Source organism: Aquarana catesbeiana, linkage group LG10 (assembly GCF_042186555.1).
Source record: "Aquarana catesbeiana isolate 2022-GZ linkage group LG10, ASM4218655v1, whole genome shotgun sequence".
NCBI lineage: Eukaryota > Metazoa > Chordata > Amphibia > Anura > Ranidae > Aquarana > Aquarana catesbeiana.
The window spans coordinates 117,824,397-117,844,447 of record NC_133333.1 but is presented as its reverse complement, the minus strand read 5'-3'; the positions used below and the strand labels follow the sequence as shown (position 1 = coordinate 117,844,447).

Here is a 20,051-nt window from a genome sequence, read left to right as displayed (position 1 = left end):
CACCTGGAGGAGGGGAATAGAGGAGGTGGGGGGGGCGGTTCTTAGCTAAGCACACCCTTCTGCCTGAGCTAAGGGTAGATGGATTCCAGCGAGTAAATGCTACATTAATCATCTGCCCTTACTTAAGATTGCTGTGGCTAGAATTGCTAAGGGGTGTTTTTCAAAGTGATTTCTCAACAAAATAAAGCACGGAGACCAGGGGGGTGGGGGATTTACTAAAACTGAAGATTGCAAAATCTAGTGGAGCTCTGCATAGAAACCAATCTGACGTTAGAAGCTGATTGGCTTCCATGCAGAGCTGTACCAGATTTTGCACTCTCTGGTTTTAGTAAATCAACCCCATGGATGGGTGAGTTTGCTTTAAATATTACAAATTGATTAAATAGTGTTTTCAGTTTGTGGAGCTCAGATACAATTTATTTCCACTATAAGCACCTAACAAAAGCGTGTAAACATGTATTTTGTGATTTAAAATTGTGTAACAATGTAGTAAATCTGGGGACTAGCTTTATTTTGGCAAATATTAGTTTCAAAGAAAAGGCTGAATTAATAGAACAGTTCTCCTAATAAGTGAACTAAAACTAGATTGTAAGCTCAGATTTCATAATATTCTATAGAAGTCTAATGGATTCTATTGTTTTCACTTTATCTTGCAGAGCCAATAGGGACAAGAGCTCCTGAACCTGGTAAGCAATTACAGACTGGAAAGGTGTACTTTGTGCATCCTGAAAAAAATTGCACAATATCTCTAGACTTTAGACTCTGGTCCTGCCATATTTAAGCGGAACTCCAGAAAAATAACAAAGACAAAAGTGAATCCATCATTTACAATTTTTGATGCAGTCTAGAAACTTAAATTTAACTTGGTATTAGCTTCTTGTAGTCCTTGTACAGAATAGCACAGAATAAGAGAGGTTGGGGCAACATAGGGAGCCAATCGATTGTACTTATGTACTAACAAATGGACATGCTGACGGCAGTGGCGTCTCCAGCTTTCATATTTAGGGGGGCACATGGGGGGACAGGGACAAAAGTAAGGGGCAACTATATATACATCCTGGGGCCCTTTACTATGATCCCACAATGGGCCCTTTCACATGTTCTGCAGTGATCTCCCTTCCTACTGTATTGGGGTCCCCCAGGGTGGCAGAAAACAAGAGATATATGTCACCAGCATACCAAGAAAATATAAGGGTCCAAAGCAGTGGGAGAACTATCAGGGTTGCAAAGGTTGTCTTGTCACCGGGCCCTGGTGTTCTGCCACTATGGGGTTCCCCAGCCTCCTCTTGCTGTCCTGCCCCTGCTATTGACAGCACTGGTCTGGGATCTCTTGGAATTTACAGGCTGGTTCTCCTGTCCTAATAACGGGAGAAATCAGTCTGTTTTTTCAGTAACTGAGAGTCCTGGTGGAGTCCGTCCTGCAACTCGCTCTTCTCCCTGCCAATGAGGATGCAGGGGAAGGAGCAGATCGGGCAGCCGTGGTTGTGTGAGCGCTCGCATTATGCAGTGTCGGTGAGCAGAGGGGGGGGGGGGGGGGGGGGGGAATCACCCACAGGAGCTGACTTAGGACACTCACCCTCTTAATAGAGACTGTGTTACTCCAGTGGCGGCCTGAGTAAGATGTGGTGCATCCGCTTTGAATGCAAACAAAAAGACATTGCCCTTTTGTAAAAAAAAAAATTTAATTGGGGGGGGGGGCTGACGGTAGGAGAGAGCAGAGAGATGAGCTCATCAGTCTTCTGCTTCTCCTATCCTGTTACGGGCTGAAGTAGTGACAGAACCTGTAAATGTTACTTGACAACAGCAGAGAAAAATTAGTTCTCCTCCCCTGCCAGACAAGGTTATATTGTGTGACTGAAAGAGCTGTGTAAAGCTTTAAAGATTTGTATACAGTGTATTCAGTACAGGTCTCATATATGAATTGGCTGACTGAAGAATGGTCTTCTACAGGTAGATTCATAAATTCTGCTGCTCAAAGATAGGACTGCAAAAGAATAGGGGTGCAACGGATCATCATCGATCCGTGATCCGATCCGCGGAGGTTGATCCGTACGGGACACCCGCGATCCGCGGAGCGCTCTGTGGCCTCGGCCATAGGAAAGGCCGCGGCTTTGGCCTAGCTCCGGAGCGGCGGCCATCTTGGTACACCCGGCGACCGTTTAGCACGTGATCTCTCCGTCAAATGACGGAGCGATCACTTGTAACAAACCGTCATCATGTCATGATGCCGGTTCCTCTCTCCCCTCTGTGTACTGATCTGTACAGTGGAGGGGAGAGATTGGATGGCAGCAGTGCCAATACTCTGCAGTGCCCTGCCAATACTCTGCAATGCCCTGCCAATACTCTTCAATGCTCTGCTGCAATATCCTGCCAATACTCTGCAATGCCCTGACAATACTCTGCAATGCCCTGACAATACTCTTCCATACCCTGCCAATACTCTGCAATACTCTGCCATACCCTGCCAATACTCTGCCATACTCTGCCAATACCCTGCCAATACCCTGCCAATATACCCTGCAATACTCTGCCAATACTCTGCCACACCCTGCTAATAGGGAGATTGTGGATGTTACAGTGGGGGAGATTTTTTTTTTTTTTTTTTGATCCGAAAATGATCTGAACTGTGACTCCTGATCCGAGGAACGATCCGAACCATGAGTTTTTTGATCCGTTGCACCCCTACAAAAGAATAACCATTCCCTCAAACCTTTACTGTCTGGCTTCACTCACCACATTTAAAGCCCAACTCATGTAAAATGGAAAATACCTTTTTCTAGTGGGGCTGCACCTGAACTGCGAGAGTTGACTGCTCCTGTATTACTTTTACTTACCTGATCCTCCATTCCCCCAGCAGGCAGCACTCCCCCGTGCTCTGGCAGTTGACTGTTCCTCGGTGTCTTCATGTCCAGTTCAGGGCTATGGGCCTTGCATTGGTTCTAATGACATCAGAGGATCTGAGGGCAGGGGAGAAGATGCCTCTGGGACTGGTCTATCAGTGCTAAGGAGCATGTGGTCATGGAGGATCGGGTAAGCAAAAGTGCTTTCCCAGGTTTCCTGGATGTAAGCGAACAGTTAACCCTTGCAGTGTGGGTGCAGCCCCATTGCAAGGAAGGAAGGATTTTTAGTTTTCCTGGAGTTCAGTTTTAATCTCAGGTGACCAGACCATTTTAACTGTTTTCACTTGTTTTTTTACATGTTTCACCTTTTGTTACTCAGAGCTTTAAACGATTGTAAAATATCTCCCAAATAATACATTTTCCTTGAAAGTTGCGCAAATGTTTATAAATTTTTCTATTTTTTTAAATACATTAAAACTACTATAAGTGCACACAAACACAACATAACTTACAAAATTCATACTAAATCTAAAAAAAAGATAAAACTGCATTCAGTTGATAAATAACAAGTATTTGTAAATTGCGCCTTTTTGCGAAATGGTGAAAATTGAAGGTATGCAAAACTGTAAGCAACTTACGCTAAAAATCTGGAGGTTGGCTTTTTATATACACCTTTGTATTGTGGTAACCCCCAGTTGGCAGTGTCCTGTGTGCACTGCGTTGGTGTACAGTGCACTAAAATGATGCAGACGTATGTTTTATTGCAAACCAGCACTTTACCATATGCGGCAATGCATTGCAATGTGCTGCCACACAGAGGTCAATCATTGTAATTTAAAAGATTACAAAAATAAAACAATAACAACTTGCGCCTGCTGGTGTGAATATGTGAAAGGGATGCATACCTCCCAACATTTTGAGATGGGAATGAGGGACACCTACTTGCAAATGTATGTAGTCATAGGACACGCCCCCTAACACACGCCCCTTAAAGGAGAATTAACCCAAACAAAGGTTAATTAAATCCACAAGGACTTTTTTGCCACTCCTATTCCTTTATATTGGCTTTTAACATTTACAAATGCAGCAATTTTGAATTTAGATGAAAAGTTTAGCACTGGGAAACACTTGTTGAAAGATAAAAAGTGCATTTTGTATACATCTATATAGATCAGACCAAAATGAGGGACATTGCTCCAAATCAGGGACAGTCCCTCGAAATCAGGGACAGTAGGGAGTTATGGGGATGTACCAGAGGGAGACCAATGGTAGAATTTAACCAAAAAGAGATGAAGTCCTTAATCTCCTTCTCTTCTGTCCAGTACTCATTGAACCCATAAATGCTCATTCCTGAGCATTCCTGTGTTCATCAGGTAACTGAAGGGATCATAAACATATCATTTATGTTTACTGATCTCTTCAGTAGTGGATGAACATGAGAGTGATCCCATGTAAATTAAAGGAACTGAAGGTGTCAGTAAACATGAGAGGTATGTTTACTGATCTTCCCGCTCACCATCCTAAAGGGATCCTATTCACCCCGCCGTGTGCCTGGAATATGCCCAAATCCTCTCCACAATCTGCTTTCTCTGCCAGTAGGGGTTTGGGCAGAACAGTGGGGATTGGAGGGCAAGCAGCAGGCAGATACAGAAGGTTGTGGAGGGTACAGGGAGGGGATTAGCTTATAGGAACACAGCAGGGAGCATAGAGGTGTGCGTAGACTATTGCATTAAGGTGTGCACCCCAAAGTTTAAACACACATGCCTTTCTCTGCAGCCTCAGCTGCACTGGACAGTGAATGAATGGGAAGTGCTCTGCACTGAGCGGCTTCCTGTTCTTCCACACACTGAAGCATAGTAAACAGTTGGTGAGTGTGTTCACTGTGTTCATTTAGAAAAGGAAGGGGCTGGCAAATGACATATCCCCCCACTCGCCGTCCTAAAACATCCCCTGCAGCAGCCAGAGGAGAGGAGGGAAGCCAGCAGCACTGCTTGGAGGAGGTGCAACATGGGGAGGAAAGCCTGGGAAGTAGGTGGAATCGGCATCACACAGAGTGATTAGGGTGTTCACAGGCACACCTGACACACCCCCTGCACACACCTATGGCAAGGAGGATCTAATGACAAGCAGGGCACACTGTGGAGATCATAATTGTTTACAAATGGCTGTGATTGAGCAGCCGCTGATCACAGCTATTCCTGGATCATCAAATTATAGGGGGACCCTTCAGGTACAGCAGGGGAAGGCAACCTCGGCCCTCCAGCTTTCTTGAAACTACAAGTACCATAAGACATTGCAAGACCCTAACAATCACAGGCATGACTCCTAGAGGTAGAGGCATGATGAGATTTGTAGTGATAGCCTGTTCTTTCAGCCAATTGGATGACGGGTCTCAGGACCCACTTCCTGATTGGCTGGAAGGAGGATCAGTGTAGCGATAGCAAATATCAGTTCGCTATTGTCCCAAAACCGGATGGGCTCGGAGAGCAGTGCTCTGCGCCCCGAGCCCACCCTTTTTTGAAGCCTATTAGAGCCTCTCTCTCTAATCACGTGCTTCAAACCCCCCCCCCCCCCCAATTGGAATTCATAGGCCGGCGCCCTGTATGTAGATCAGGGGCTGGACGCATGAATGGGGGGGCGGAGCCCATGCACCCCTAGTGGACGGGCTGCCACTGGTCAAAACAGAACTGCTTGCAGCTCTCAGTAACACTTACATCCACTGCATTCCTAGAAGTTATACACTCATTGTCACATAAGTGAGCATGAAGGTATACTATACCTCAGGGATAGGCAACCTCGGCCCTCCAGCTGTGGTGAAAAGACTCACAGAAAGTTCCTCCTTTCTTACATTCAAAAATACCCTAGGAACCAGAATGAAAGGGCAGAAATACAGTAAGTTCTCTGGTTAGTCATTTTGTGTCTTAGGCCCAGTGTGTAGATACTTGCCAGCACACCAAGGATCAGCACAGGGTGGCATCCAAACGGTTTAGTTTATTGCATGATCACAAAGCACCTCTTTGTGTTGTGATCATGCAATAAACTAAACCAAACCGTTTGGACGCCACCCTGTGCTGATCCTTGGTGTGCTGGCAAGTATCTACATTGTGACTTGAACCAGTATCCAGCTGGTTGTTGCTGCAGCACCCAACCTTTAGAGCTTATACCAGGAACATGTGCGATGGGAATATGAAACATTAGGCCCAGTGTGATCACATAATTTTGGGAGACCAGTATAAAGAATTGAATTTTGCTGCAGAACTAGATGTTTTGTCCAGTCCATTTTTGATTAGATAAATCCTGCATTGATGTTCACAGCCTATTTATGGATATCAGTATATGCACTGAATAATATACATGCAGGTTGGGTATACAAATGATCTTCAAACTTGGCGTCTGTCCCATAAATACCCTCTCCCAGAATGCAACTCGGAGGACCACCTCCACCGAGTTGTCTCCGGGACAGAGGAGCACTCAATCGCTTCAACACATTGCCTTTCCAACACCAGCCCATGGTGCCAACGACACCCACCGGCACAGTGTGGAACTACACGCAACTCAGCCAAGCTGGAACAGAGGCAAATCTAACTTCCTCTAACAAGTAACCCACAAGATTTACCTATCAGCGGTAGATTAAAAATCTACCAGCGCTACACTTGTTTTAAACCTTAACTTTTTACCATTTCTTCAGTTACTTCCTGATTTCTGGCCTAGGCCAAAATGATGTCATACATCCTATAAACTCTCATGGGCATTTTTTCTTTCACCTGGAGGAGGGGAATAGAGGAGGTGGGGGGGGGGCGGTTCTTAGCTAAGCACAAAATAACAAAATAAAGCACGGAGACCAGGGGGGTGGGGGGATTTACTAAAACTGAAGATTGCAAAATCTAGTGGAGCTCTGCATAGAAACCAGTCTGACGTTAGAAGCTGATTGGCTTCCATGCAGAGCTGTACCAGATTTTGCACTCTCTGGTTTTAGTAAATCAACCCCATGGATGGGTGAGTTTGCTTTAAATATTAAAAATTGATTAAATAGTGTTTTCAGTTTGTGGAGCTCAGATACAATTTATTTCCACTATAAGCACCTAACAAAAGCGTGTAAACATGTATTTTGTGATTTAATATTGTGTAACAATGTAGTAAATCTGGGGACTAGCTTTATTTTGGCAAATATTAGTTTCAAAGAAAAGGCTGAATTAATAGAACAGTTCTCCTAATAAGTGAACTAAAACTAGATTGTAAGCTCAGATTTCATAATATTCTATAGAAGTCTAATGGATTCTATTGTTTTCACTTTATCTTGCAGAGCCAATAGGGACAAGAGCTCCTGAACCTGGTAAGCAATTACAGACTGGAAAGGTGTACTTTGTGCATCCTGAAAAAAATTGCACAATATCTCTAGACTTTAGACTCTGGTCCTGCCATATTTAAGCGGAACTCCAGAAAAATAACAAAGACAAAAGTGAATCCATCATTTACAATTTTTGATGCAGTCTAGAAACTTAAATTTAACTTGGTATTAGCTTCTTGTAGTCCTTGTACAGAATAGCACAGAATAAGAGAGGTTGGGGCAACATAGGGAGCCAATCGATTGTACTTATGTACTAACAAATGAACATGCTGACGGCAGTGGCATCTCCAGCTTTCATATTTAGGGGGGCACATGGGGGGACAGGGACAAAAGTAGGGGGCAACTATATATACATCCTGGGGCCCTTTACTACAATCCCACAATGGGCCCTTTCACATGTTCTGCAGTGATCTCCCTTCCTACTGTATTGGGACCCCCCAGGGTGGCAGAAAACAAGAGATATATGTCACCAGCATACCAAGAAAATATAAGGGTCCAAAGCAGTGGGAGAACTATCAGGGTTGCAAAGGTTGTCTTGTCACCGGGCCCTGGTGTTCTGCCACTATGGGGTTCCCCAGCCTCCTCTTGCTGTCCTGCCCCTGCTATTGACAGCACTGGTCTGGGATCTCTTGGAATTTACAGGCTGGTTCTCCTGTCCTAATGACGGGAGAAATCAGTCTGTTTTTTCAGTAACTGAGAGTCCTGGTGGAGTCCGTCCTGCAACTCGCTCTTCTCCCTGCCAATGAGGATGCAGGGGAAGGAGCAGATTGGGCAGCCGTGGTTGTGTGAGCGCTCGCATTATGCAGTGTCGGTGAGCAGAGGGGGGGGGGGGGAATCACCCACAGGAGCTGACTTAGGACACTCACCCTCTTAATAGAGACTGTGTTACTCCAGTGGCGGCCTGAGTAAGATGTGGTGCATCCGCTTTGAATGCAAACAAAAAGACATTGCCTTTTTGTAAAAAAAATATATATTTAATTGGGGGGGGGCACATGGTGTGGGGCACAGCATAATGTTGGAGTCAGGGCCCCCTCTGCCCCCCCTAGGGATGCCATTGGCTGACGGTAGGAGAGAGCAGAGAGATGAGCTCATCAGTCTTCTGCTTCTCCTATCCTGTTACGGGCTGAAGTAGTGACAGAACCTGTAAGTGTTACTTGACAACAGCAGAGAAAAATTAGTTCTCCTCCCCTGCCAGACAAGGTTATATTGTGTGACTGAAAGAGCTGTGTAAAGATTTAAAGATGTGTATACAGTGTATTCAGTACAGGTCTCATATATGAATTGGCTGACTGAAGAATGGTCTTCTACAGGTAGATTCATAAATTCTGCTGCTCAAAGATAGGACTGCAAAAGAATAACCATTCCCTCAAACCTTTCACTGTCTGGCTTCACTCACCACATTTAAAGCCCAACTCATGTAAAACGAAAAATCCCTTTTTCTAGTGGGGCTGCACCTGAACTGCGAGAGTTGACTGCTCCTGTATTACTTTTACTTACCTGATCCTCCATTCCCCCAGCAGGCAGCACTCCCCCGTGCTCTGGCAGTTGACTGTTCCTCTGTGTCTTCATGTCCAGTTCAGGGCTATGGGCCTTGCATTGGTTCTAATGACATCAGAGGATCTGAGGGCAGGGGAGAAGATGCCTCTGGGACTGGTCTATCAGTGCTAAGGAGCATGTGGTCATGGAGGATCGGGTAAGCAAAAGTGCTTTCCCAGGTTTCCTGGATGTAAGCGAACAGTTAACCCTTGCAGTGTGGGTGCAGCCCCATTGCAAGGAAGGAAGGATTTTTAGTTTTCCTGGAGTTCAGTTTTAATCTCAGGTGACCAGACCATTTTAACTGTTTTCACTTGTTTTTTTACATGTTTCACTTTTTGTTACTCAGAGCTTTAAACAATTGTAAAATATTTCCCAAATAATACATTTTCTAAATACACAGGAAACGTAGAATAAAAAGATGGTGCTGCTAATTTTTTGCATCCTTGAAAGTTGCGCAAATGTTTATAAATTTTTCTATTTTTTTAAATGCATTAAAACTACTATAAGTGCACACAAACACAACATAACTTACAAAATTCATACTACATCTAAAAAAAAGATAAAACTGCATTCAGTTGATAAATAACAAGTATTTGTAAATTGCGCCTTTTTGCGAAATGGTGAAAATTGAAGGTATGCAAAACTGTAACCAACTTACGCTAAAAATCTGGAGGTTGGCTTTTTATATACACCTTTGTATTGTGGTAACCCCCAGTTGGCAGTGTCCTGTGTGCACTGCGTTGGTGTACAGTGCACTAAAATGATGCAGACGTATGTTTTATTGCAAACCAGCACTTTACCATATGCGGCAATGCATTGCAATGTGCTGCCACACAGAGGTCAATCATTGTAATTTAAAAGATTACAAAAATAAAACAATAACAACTTGCGCCTGCTGGTGTGAATATGTGAAAGGGATGCATACCTCCCAACATTTTGAGATGGGAATGAGGTTTAGGAGGAAAGTTTAGCACTGGGAAACACTTGTTGAAAGATAAAAAGTGCATTTTATATACATCTATATAGATCAGACCAAAATGAGGGACATTGCTCCAAATCAGGGACAGTCCCTCGAAATCAGGGACAGTAGGGAGTTATGGGGATGTACCAGAGGGAGACCAATGGTAGAATTTAACCAAAAAGAGATGAAGTCCTTAATCTCCTTCTCTTCTGTCCAGTACTCATTGAACCCATAAATGCTCATTCCTGAGCATTCCTGTGTTCATCGGGTAACTGAAGGGATCATAAACATATCATTTATGTTTACTGATCTCTTCAATAGTGGATGAACATGAGAGTGATCCCATGTAAATTAAAGGAACTGAAGGTGTCAGTAAACATGAGAGGTATGTTTACTGATCTTCCCGCTCACCATCCTAAAGGGATCCTATTCACCCCGCCGTGTGCCTGGAATATGCCCAAATCCTCTCCACAATCTGCTTTCTCTGCCAGTAGGGGTTTGGGCAGAACAGTGGGGATTGGAGGGCAAGCAGCAGGCAGATACAGAAGGTTGTGGAGGGTACAGGGAGGGGATTAGCTTATAGGAACACAGCAGGGAGCATAGAGGTGTGCGTAGACTATTGCATTAAGGTGTGCACCCCAAAGTTTAAACACACATGCCTTTCTCTGCAGCCTCAGCTGCACTGGACAGTGAATGAATGGGAAGTGCTCTGCACTGAGCGGCTTCCTGTTCTTTCACACACTGAAGCATAGTAAACAGTTGGTGAGTGTGTTCACTGTGTTCATTTAGAAAAGGAAGGGGCTGGCAAATGACATATCCCCCCACTCGCCATCCTAAAACATCCCCTGCAGCAGCCAGAGGAGAGGAGGGAAGCCAGCAGCACTGCTTGAAGGAGGTGCAACATGGGGAGGAAAGCCTTGGAAGTAGGTGAAATCGGCATCACACAGAGTGATTAGTGTGTGCACAGGCACACCTGACACACCCCCTGCACACGCCTATGGCAAGGAGGATCTAATGACAAGCAGGGCACACTGTGGAGATCATAATTGTTTACAAATGGCTGTGATTGAGCAGCCACTGATCACAGCTATTCCTAGATCATCAAATTCTAGGGGGACCCTTCAGGTACAGCAGTAGTAGGCAACCTCGGCCCGCCAGCTTTCTTGAAACTACAAGTACCATAAGACATTGCAAGACCCTTACAATCACAGGCATGACTCCTAGAGGTAGAGGCATGATGAGATTTGTAGTTTCACCACAGCTGGAGGGCCGAGGTTGCCTATCCCTGAGGTATAGTATACCTTCATGCTCACTTATGTGACAATGAGTGTATAACTTCTAGGAATGCAGTGGATGTAAGTGTTACTGAGAGCTGCAAGCAGTTCTGTTTTGACCAGTGGCAGCCCGTCCACTAGGGGTACATGGGCTCCGCCCCCCCATTCATGCGTCCAGCCCCTGATCTACATACAGGGCGCCGGACTATGAATTCCAATGGGGGGGGGGGGTTGAAGCACGTGATTAGAGACAGAGGCTCTAATAGGCTTCAAAAAAGGGTGGGCTCGGGGCGCAGAGCACTGCTCTCCGAGCCCATCCGGTTTTGGGACAATAGCGAATTAATATTTGCTATCGCTACACTGATCCTCCTTCCAGCCAATCAGGAAGTGGGTCCTGAGACCCGTCATCCAATTGGCTGAAAGAACAGGCTATCCTATTGGAAGCCTAGGAGAAGGAGACGTATGGCGGAAGTCTCGTGATGCAGAAGAGGAGGAGAGGACACAGGAGCCGCTGCCCGTCGCCTGCTGACACAGAAGCCACTGCTCGCCGCCTGTCGATACAGGAGCCGCAGCCCGCCCGCAACCTAAATGGCATAAGTGCCGGGCTGGATGACCGACCTGCGGTGCGGGTGACCCTACCTACCTACCTGGGGGCGGGGGGGTGGTTGTTTGTCGCCACTGGTTTTGATGAAACCTTACCATCCATGGCAGTAAAATAGTTAAACCCTTCCTACAGTAAATCAGTGGACCCCTAAAAGGGTGTAAACTAACACTCCTAAGAAGAAGCTCCTGGAGGAACCGTCATGTCAGCTACAAACCCCTTTTAGTGGCAGATAATTTTTTGATAGGAGAATTTTGGCATGGTACATTTAGCAGAGGGTACAATTAAAACTAAATTTAAGAAAGACTGTGAAAGGCAAAACAAAAGCATCACACATAAAATGAAAAACCAATAGTAACGCCAATTATTAAAACATATGTAAACCCTAACAGTGAACTTCTATATGCCACCTTTAGATCTGGTAAATATACTATTGAAAGTGTCTTCTCCAATCTGCAAAACAAATTCCTGTTGCTCCTACTAGACATCCACCAAGCTCCTAAATTATTATAGTGTGCTAAAAATTCCATAATAAAATGTCAAACAATCAGCCCTGCCTGAGTTCCCTCTGTGGACTATAGAACAGCCGTCTCCATGTTATAGAGATGAGAAAGGGGGAAGGCTTCTGTAGTTCTAATACACTTCCTGTCCTGGAGAGCAGCAATGCTGCTCCTCCACAAAGAGTAAGTGTTGTCACCCTAGCACAGGAAATATCACTGTGTCTAAGGGCTGGTAAGCTGCACCACCATATTATTTATTTAAATATGGGCACAGTAAGGACCAAAATGTACAAAAGCTTCTGCATATATGGTAAAGACTCACAGAAAGTTCCTCCTTTCTTACATTCAAAAATACCCTAGGAACCAGAATGAAAGGGCAGAAATACAGTAAGTTCTCTGGTTAGTCATTTTGTGTCTTAGGCCCAGTGTGTAGATACTTGCCAGCACACCAAGGATCAGCACAGGGTGGCATCCAAACGGTTTAGTTTATTGCATGATCATAAAGCACCTCTTTGTGTTGTGATCATGCAATAAACTAAACCAAACCGTTTGGACGCCACCCTGTGCTGATCCTTGGTGTGCTGGCAAGTATCTACATTGTGACTTGAACCAGTATCCAGTTGGTTGTTGCTGCAGCACCCAACCTTTAGAGCTTATACCAGGAACATGTGCGATGGGAATATGAAACATTAGGCCCAGTGTGATCACGTAATTTTGGGAGACCAGTATAAAGAATTGAATTTTGCTGCAGAACTAGATGTTTTGTCCAGTCCATTTTTGATTACATAAATCCTGCATTGATGTTCACAGCCTATTTATGGATATCAGTATATGCACTGAATAATATACATGCATGTTGGGTATACAAATGATCTTTAGGCATTTTGATTATAGTCAGCAGTCGGGATGCCAAGTGTGACTACAACATTAGAGTTGGAAGCCCAGGATTTGAAGGAATCAGCCATATATGCATACAGTTAAACCTTAATAATGTATTCCAAACTCCCACCTTTTGAGTAGTTAAAAAAAAGATCCCACTGATGTACTGAGTTGTCTTCCTTCCATGTCACACCATGTCTTGGTAGTAAGACATCATACATACTAAAGTAATAATTTCCCTTCAACATGATCCATTGTTCCAGCAAATAAAATGTATGTTACCTTTCTGGTTTTCTCTATTATTTCTGCAGAATCCAGAATCGAGAAAAGCTATGGCATAGTGATTGTAATCGTCATAATATGTATCCTGATCTTGGCCATTCTTGGAGCTGTACTGTACTTCCTTTACAAAAAAGGACATATTCCATGTGGACGCTCTGGTAAAAAAGATATGTAAGTAGTAGTTGTCACACTAACTGAAAATGATATCTCAATTTAAAGTGAAAATGTGCTTTGCCAATGTAGGTCAAAACTATAGATTCACTTAACCGGTGCTCTCTCTATTTGCATATACTTTTGGCCTTTGGAAGTCCAATATGGAACCACTTAAACAGGGCTAAGGACTTACTCTCCACCCTCAACAGACAGTGCTGGGTTCTTTTTCAGTTAACCCCCAATCATATATTTTCCTAGCATCGATATAGCATGGGTTGAGTTTAAATACCCTCATGCTGTACCTCCCAACTTTTACATTGGATTTACATGACTTTGCAAGAATTTACATGACTGTATTATCACAGAGTCCATGAAGTAGATGCTAACCCTGGATGATGTCTGAACAAGAATGGCACCATTCTGCTGGAGAGAGAAGCAGATATATGCTTTGTCAGGGACTGTGAATGTTGAGAGAGGTACCAGAGCACCATTTAAATGCCCAACATTTTGTAAAACATGGCACATTGCTATCCAGACACACAACAAAATTATCACCCTGGCTCCTATTAGCCTCCATTTAATTCCAAGTTGTTTTTTTACTTACATTTTTTGTATTGCTTATGTAAAATTATGATCCTAAAATGCACTTTAAATATCTGCCCATTTTTTCCTTCACATTGCATCTTCCTTTTCAATGTATTTGTAGTACAAATCCTGGTGCTAAAGATAAAATAATTGTGGAAATGAAGCCTGATTCTCCTGCAGAAGAGTCTGTTTTACTTACTGGATCTCAAGAGAAGAAGCCATCAGATCAGGTACTTTACTCCCTCCAGTTCTAGTTGCACCATAATGAGCAGAGGGCACTACTGCTTACCGCTTGTAGTTTTTCCTGCTATATGATTATTTATGGGCAAAGATCTTAAAATGGATCGCTAAGGGTTAAAGGTATAGCTAGATGAGTATTTTTTAGTCCTGATCCATTATCACTGAATCGTTTTCTCATCACTCATCATTTTCCATTGCTCATGCATACACAAAGATTGGAACGGGAAGGAGAAAGTAGCAGCAGCAGCTGTTCTGTGGAAAGGAAATAAGTAATATATAAAGCAGATAACACTGTGATAAACAGATGAGCCATGTATGCACTTATTCTACAATTGCTTTACTTTGAACTTGTTTTGTTTGTTTTCAAATGTCAAAGCACCGATGTAACCAATAAACTGGCACAACTGGAACTTGGAGAGGTAACCAGAAACAGGAACTACCAGTTAGGACAGGACTACAGGCCTTTTACATGGCAGCAAAAGTTGCTGTGGGTTAGGCCTGGGTTGTATACTGTAGTGTCAGAAGAATCAAGTTTTTATCATTATCGACCACATGGAGGATTGGTACTTGGCTGCTAGGATAAAACCCAAGTTGAGGTTGTCCAGCTGGTAACAAGGAAGGCTATCAGGAGAAGATGAACTTGAGCAAGCTAAAGTTTGGTATGACCACAGTCCATTTTTAACAACAGACCATATGCTGATAGAAGTGATTACATAGGAAGCTGAGCTCATGAACTGAGCCAGACACCAAAATACAGATCACAAGTGGAAATGGTGACATAGATACCCTGAGGAGAAGCCAGCTCCTAGCTCACCTCTGACATCTAAAACTATGTAATATACAAGACTATTATATGTGTCAGAATGTGTGCACTCCTTGGAATAGTGTGTATCTAATTGATAACATGGTTGATAGCATGCCTACTTTTAGTTATCATAGCGTTCCTTCTTCTTGGCTGAAGGTTTCTCTGGGTTTCTTCTGTGAAATGAATCACAAAATAACGATGGCCATGAGTTCCAATCAAATTTTCTTCTGCCTTGTATCTCTTTCACTGGGTCCAGTGTTGGATTGTTTATCATAATCAATCATAACTGAGCTCAGAGGGGGTAAATGTACAATGTCTATCAAAAAGTGAAGTTTGAAATCATTAGCATCAGCCTTACATGTAAACTGTAAACCTCTGCCAGTCAATAATACAGTCCTGTATGAATATCTTATAAGGCTAAAGGTTGATGGTAAGCTTCTACAAAGGCTAGAGTACACCCACCATGTTCTTCAGACATTCAAGTAGCTAAGAATCCTGCTTCCATGATACCACTTTTCTGGTTAGGCGAGCTCTGGCTTATATGCCGTTCTTTAACCAATAGCCTTAAAATGTTGGTGTCCATTCCTTCAAGCATGATCAACAGCACAGTTTACAGAAAAATTGAAGCTACTGTTTTTTTTTATTTTTGGTCTCAGATCATCTCAACTGAGACAAGATGAGGAGAAAAGATGGCAATGCATGAACTGAGATTCATAACCAACATAAATTATATGTATGGTCTTTAGGTAAATTGCTTTGAAGGAAAGAGTTGTCATTGTAATAAAACTATAATAGGAAGAGTGCAGCTTGTTTAGATACAAGTAGCACTTAGTGGAGTTCTTACATGGCATGGAAAATAATGCTTATGTCCCTTGAATTTTTGTTTTAAATCTGTTACATTCCCCTTCAAGTTTACATTCTGTACTTTTTCTTTTGTTTTTTTAGGAAAAATATATTGATTTAAGAAACTAAATTTTCTCATGGACAAGGAACTCCGGGAATGTGTCCATGCCTTTATATAACTGTGGATGTTGAAGAGATCACCAGAGGCCTGCCCTACGTTGGGAAGCATCATAACCATAAACCTAAGTGGCACAAAGATATGACTATATCATGGATATCTACTGTATGCTTCAACTGGGTATCATTACCCCTTCAGATTTTTGACTCTGTATCAATCTTCATAGCCTTAATTATTGGACCATAAACCTTAAGAGAAGTGTACTTAACATAAAAAAAATCCACAAAAGCAAAGCCCATGCAGTATTTTCATTAGCATGTGATATTTGCTTTGAATTCAAATATGAACATTATTTGATATATTTATAACATATTTTGACTGCGAAAATGAAGATCACTTCCCAAGTTATCACTCCTTAAAATGACAACAAAAAAGAACCATGTGAGACTATAATGTTTTGAGGGATAAAATAATGATATGTCCTAAAATAGGGCCCATTTTACATAAAAATTAAATATACTATTAAATAATGTTGGTATTATTATATTAACAATATTTATGTTTGTGAATTGAACATTTTAAAGGGAACATTTTCAGGAATAAAATAACTCACCTATCTTAATGAATAGAGCGGGCTGAATATATTTCAGATAATGTTTTGACTGCATGGACAGTTGTTGTCTATGTAGTCTGCTTATGCACAGTACGCGTGTACAGTTTGGGGGTGTGTATGTATGTTAGTACATATTTTATATAAAACTTTTTTTTTAATGTTTTGCTAAGTTTAAACATGGCCTTAAGCAATGTCATTCAGTAAACTGGCTCTTCATTGCATAGCTTTAGCTGTCTATAGTACCCACAATGCAACAATCATTCTTGCAATGTAGGCAGAAAATCTAAAGAATGGATTGGGCTGGGTTCTATAGAATCATGTACAATTCCCCTTATTTAAACATAATAAATGGGGCTGTTTGTTGGAACAGAAATAGGGCTTATCTCTCAGTCAAACTGCCATTTTTTGTATTTTTGTATTGTCCCACATTACCTTGTCAGTCTCAAAATGCTTTGTATCCCAAAGAATTGCATATGTATGACAAAGAGGGGTTATTTTAACCTTGCAGAGCTCACCGCATTATATTACAGAGCTTTCTTTGAGGAAAAATAATACCCCTAATCATTAATCTCATGATCTGGTAAGTTATAAATCTGCATGGACATATAGAATGTAGGCAATCATTGGTGTCACCTGGGAGCCCATTATATCACATGACCCAGACAGAAATAATCATTGGGAGTATGGACTTTTTACAATGCCTCTTAGCATTTAAAAAAGAAAGCACATGACAGTTACGGAATTTAGGATCTAAATTTTTCCAATCCTTTCAAGCAAAGTTTAGGTAAAGGAGATTCACTTCACTTCACCTCATTTCTTGAAGGACATTTTGGTGGTGTTGGTTATTAACTGCTGTTTCAAGGTTCTGGTCTTGAAAAATAAGCACAATGCAGTTTCTACACCCATTTATTAAGCTCTACATTTTATTTAATAGAAGTTCATTGTAATGTAAGAGCACACAGCTAATTGCATGTAGAAACAAACAACGAGGAATCCCATTGTCCCATGCCTTGTTTATTTTAAAAAGTAAGCTCAATGTACAATGATGAAGCGGCATAGCTTCCAATCAAATATCAATCTTGTGTAGTAAAATCAGTAAAATATACTTTTTGTTTGGTGTGGCTTACTGCACTGCATATAGTGTTTGCACTCTTGCTCTTACGTATTTAAGGAAAACTCCTGTCTTGGTCAAAAAATATACCATCTGTAAATGATTAACAAGTTTTTTTTTTAATTTAATATTATTAAATACATTTTTCTGTTTGGTTAATTATAGTTTTCTAAAATAAAAAAATGTCTACTCCTTGCTTTATTATGACAATAATATTATTAGCTGGGAGATGGGATTTCCAAAAATGTCATCTTTTAGTGGTCTTGTAATTGACTTACTGCCTTTCCCAGAAGTCTGCACAGGTCAGAGTACAGGCATTGCTGGCAATGTTTATTTGAGAGAGATTTGCATAAATGCTCCATGGTTATAGGAGAGATGTGTTGTTTCCTATTACAGTTCTTAGTAATATAGGCCCTTGTACTTTCAGCAAGGGCACTGGAAACAAATTATTTACAGAAAAAGGATTTGCAGTAATAGCTAAATTTCTTGCAATGAATGAAGCTGATTTCAGGGGAGGGAGGATTTAACACTGGAGTTTTACATTAAATTAGTCTGCAAGAATGTTAAAGAAACTGTCAGGAGAAATAGGACAAACTGCTGCAGATATAAAGTGCATGCTTCTGCTAAGGCTCTCCCATCCCCAAACATTTCTACTGGTCCATCATTGTGATAGGCAAACTCACTGGCTATTCATAATATGCAGGATGCAAAAAGGGGCAAGCAAACCTCAGCGCTATTCGTAAGCAGCAAAGCTTTGCCTGTTAGAAAGGCCTGGGATTTAGCAGACTGCTGCAATTAGGTGTCCTCTAGGTGTCTGCACCATATGGCCACAGCAAATTGCCCCTTCCCATTCCTCCAGTGAAAAAGTCTCTTAAGTAAATTGACTGATATCATCAAGTGTATCATAATCTCTTAAAGTGGTAGTAAACTGCCGGCGATTTATTTATTTTTTTAACCTGCAAGACAAAGTTATAATGTACTAGTATGCATTGCATACTAGCACATTATGTGAAACTTACCTTAGACTGAAGCCCTTCCAGCAGCGAGCTGTCACTGCTGATAGGGCTTCTATCTTTACCTGTCTTCCTTCCGGGTTCGCAGACTCTAGCTGTGTGACTGGCCGGAGCCATGATGACGTCACTCCCGCGCATGCACGTGGGAGCTGCCATTTACAGCACAGGACTCTGAAGGAATGGCCCGGGTGGCTGTTCCTTCAGATCGCATGCACCGGTGATGTCACCGGCTGCATGTACAGTAAATATCAGCTAAATGGTGCACGTTTAGGAAATATTTACAGTACCTATAGATTAAATTCATGTATGGGAGTTTACTCCCACTATAACAAAACGCATCATATAAGTGATGTGTTTACTAACTGTTGAAACTTTAAACTGTCACTTATGGAGACACAACGAGCAATGGACCATGCTATTGAACAACAAGACCCAAAAACCAAACAGGCAAAAGTAGCAGAGAAACCCTCCATGTGATTGTATACCGGCACACAGAGTGGGGAATACAGACTGCCATTATATTTGTAAATCCTTTCTGACTGTGGATCTTAGCCTGATGCAGCATCAATGGGTGCGTCAAAGTCCCACTGAGTAAAAGGGAACTCCGGAGAGTGGACCCCTGTGTTACAACATAGGATATCTGCAGCACAAGTCCAACTTAAAAATCTTTTATGATCATACACTGAAAGGAAGCACTAAAAATACTTTCTTGAACCTCTAACCCTTTGTCCTATGCACTGTTTCAGCTGTCTTTTCAATGTATATAATACACTGTATTCCAAAGAATTGCATATTTATCAACCTCAGGACAAGAAGGGACTTGTTTCTTCAGGAAGAGCTCATAGCTTTATACTACAGGGTTTTCTCTTTTGAAATGTAATGGTCCTCTTCAGCCACATATGCTGAAAAATCTCTTTATCTTACTATATGTAATAAATATGTACTTCTATATATTTGCATCAGTTTGTGTAAATTTAAGCAATCAAATGTTGCTTTGCCTATTTTTATTTAAGGATGTGAAAATAAATATAAGATGATCGATTAATTTGTTGTATGTATGTTCAATTAAATGAGCAGCATGTTACATGCATTAGATATCAGGAATATACAGTATGACAGTGATACTTTACATATTTACCTAAACTTTTTTTTTTTTTGCCCACCATAGTTAATAAACAGTTACACTACTAACAAGTATCCCAAATTATTACATTGTTCAGCAGCACAGTGTTCCTGTATACAGTATGTGACTGTGGCCCCAAATCTGGCACATTATACCTAGAACTTCAGTTTATGTGGATAGGACTCAGCTTTGCAAATCTGAACACTGCAACTTTTCTTTTGTTGCC

At 41.9% G+C, this 20,051-nt stretch overlaps 1 protein-coding gene across 1 annotated transcript in view; it reads left to right on the top strand.

Moving 5' to 3' along the window:
• MCAM (melanoma cell adhesion molecule) overlaps positions 1–19,747 on the top strand; it is a 185,652-nt gene extending 165,905 nt beyond the window's left edge. The window contains exons 15-19 of the mRNA XM_073602541.1: positions 657–686; positions 7,144–7,173; positions 13,251–13,392; positions 14,081–14,189; positions 15,950–19,747. Coding sequence (XP_073458642.1) covers positions 657–686; positions 7,144–7,173; positions 13,251–13,392; positions 14,081–14,189; positions 15,950–15,976 — 338 coding nt within the window. The 3' untranslated portion in view covers positions 15,977–19,747. The remainder of the gene's footprint in view (positions 1–656; positions 687–7,143; positions 7,174–13,250; positions 13,393–14,080; positions 14,190–15,949) is intronic.
• The last annotated feature ends 304 nt before the right edge of the window (positions 19,748–20,051 follow it).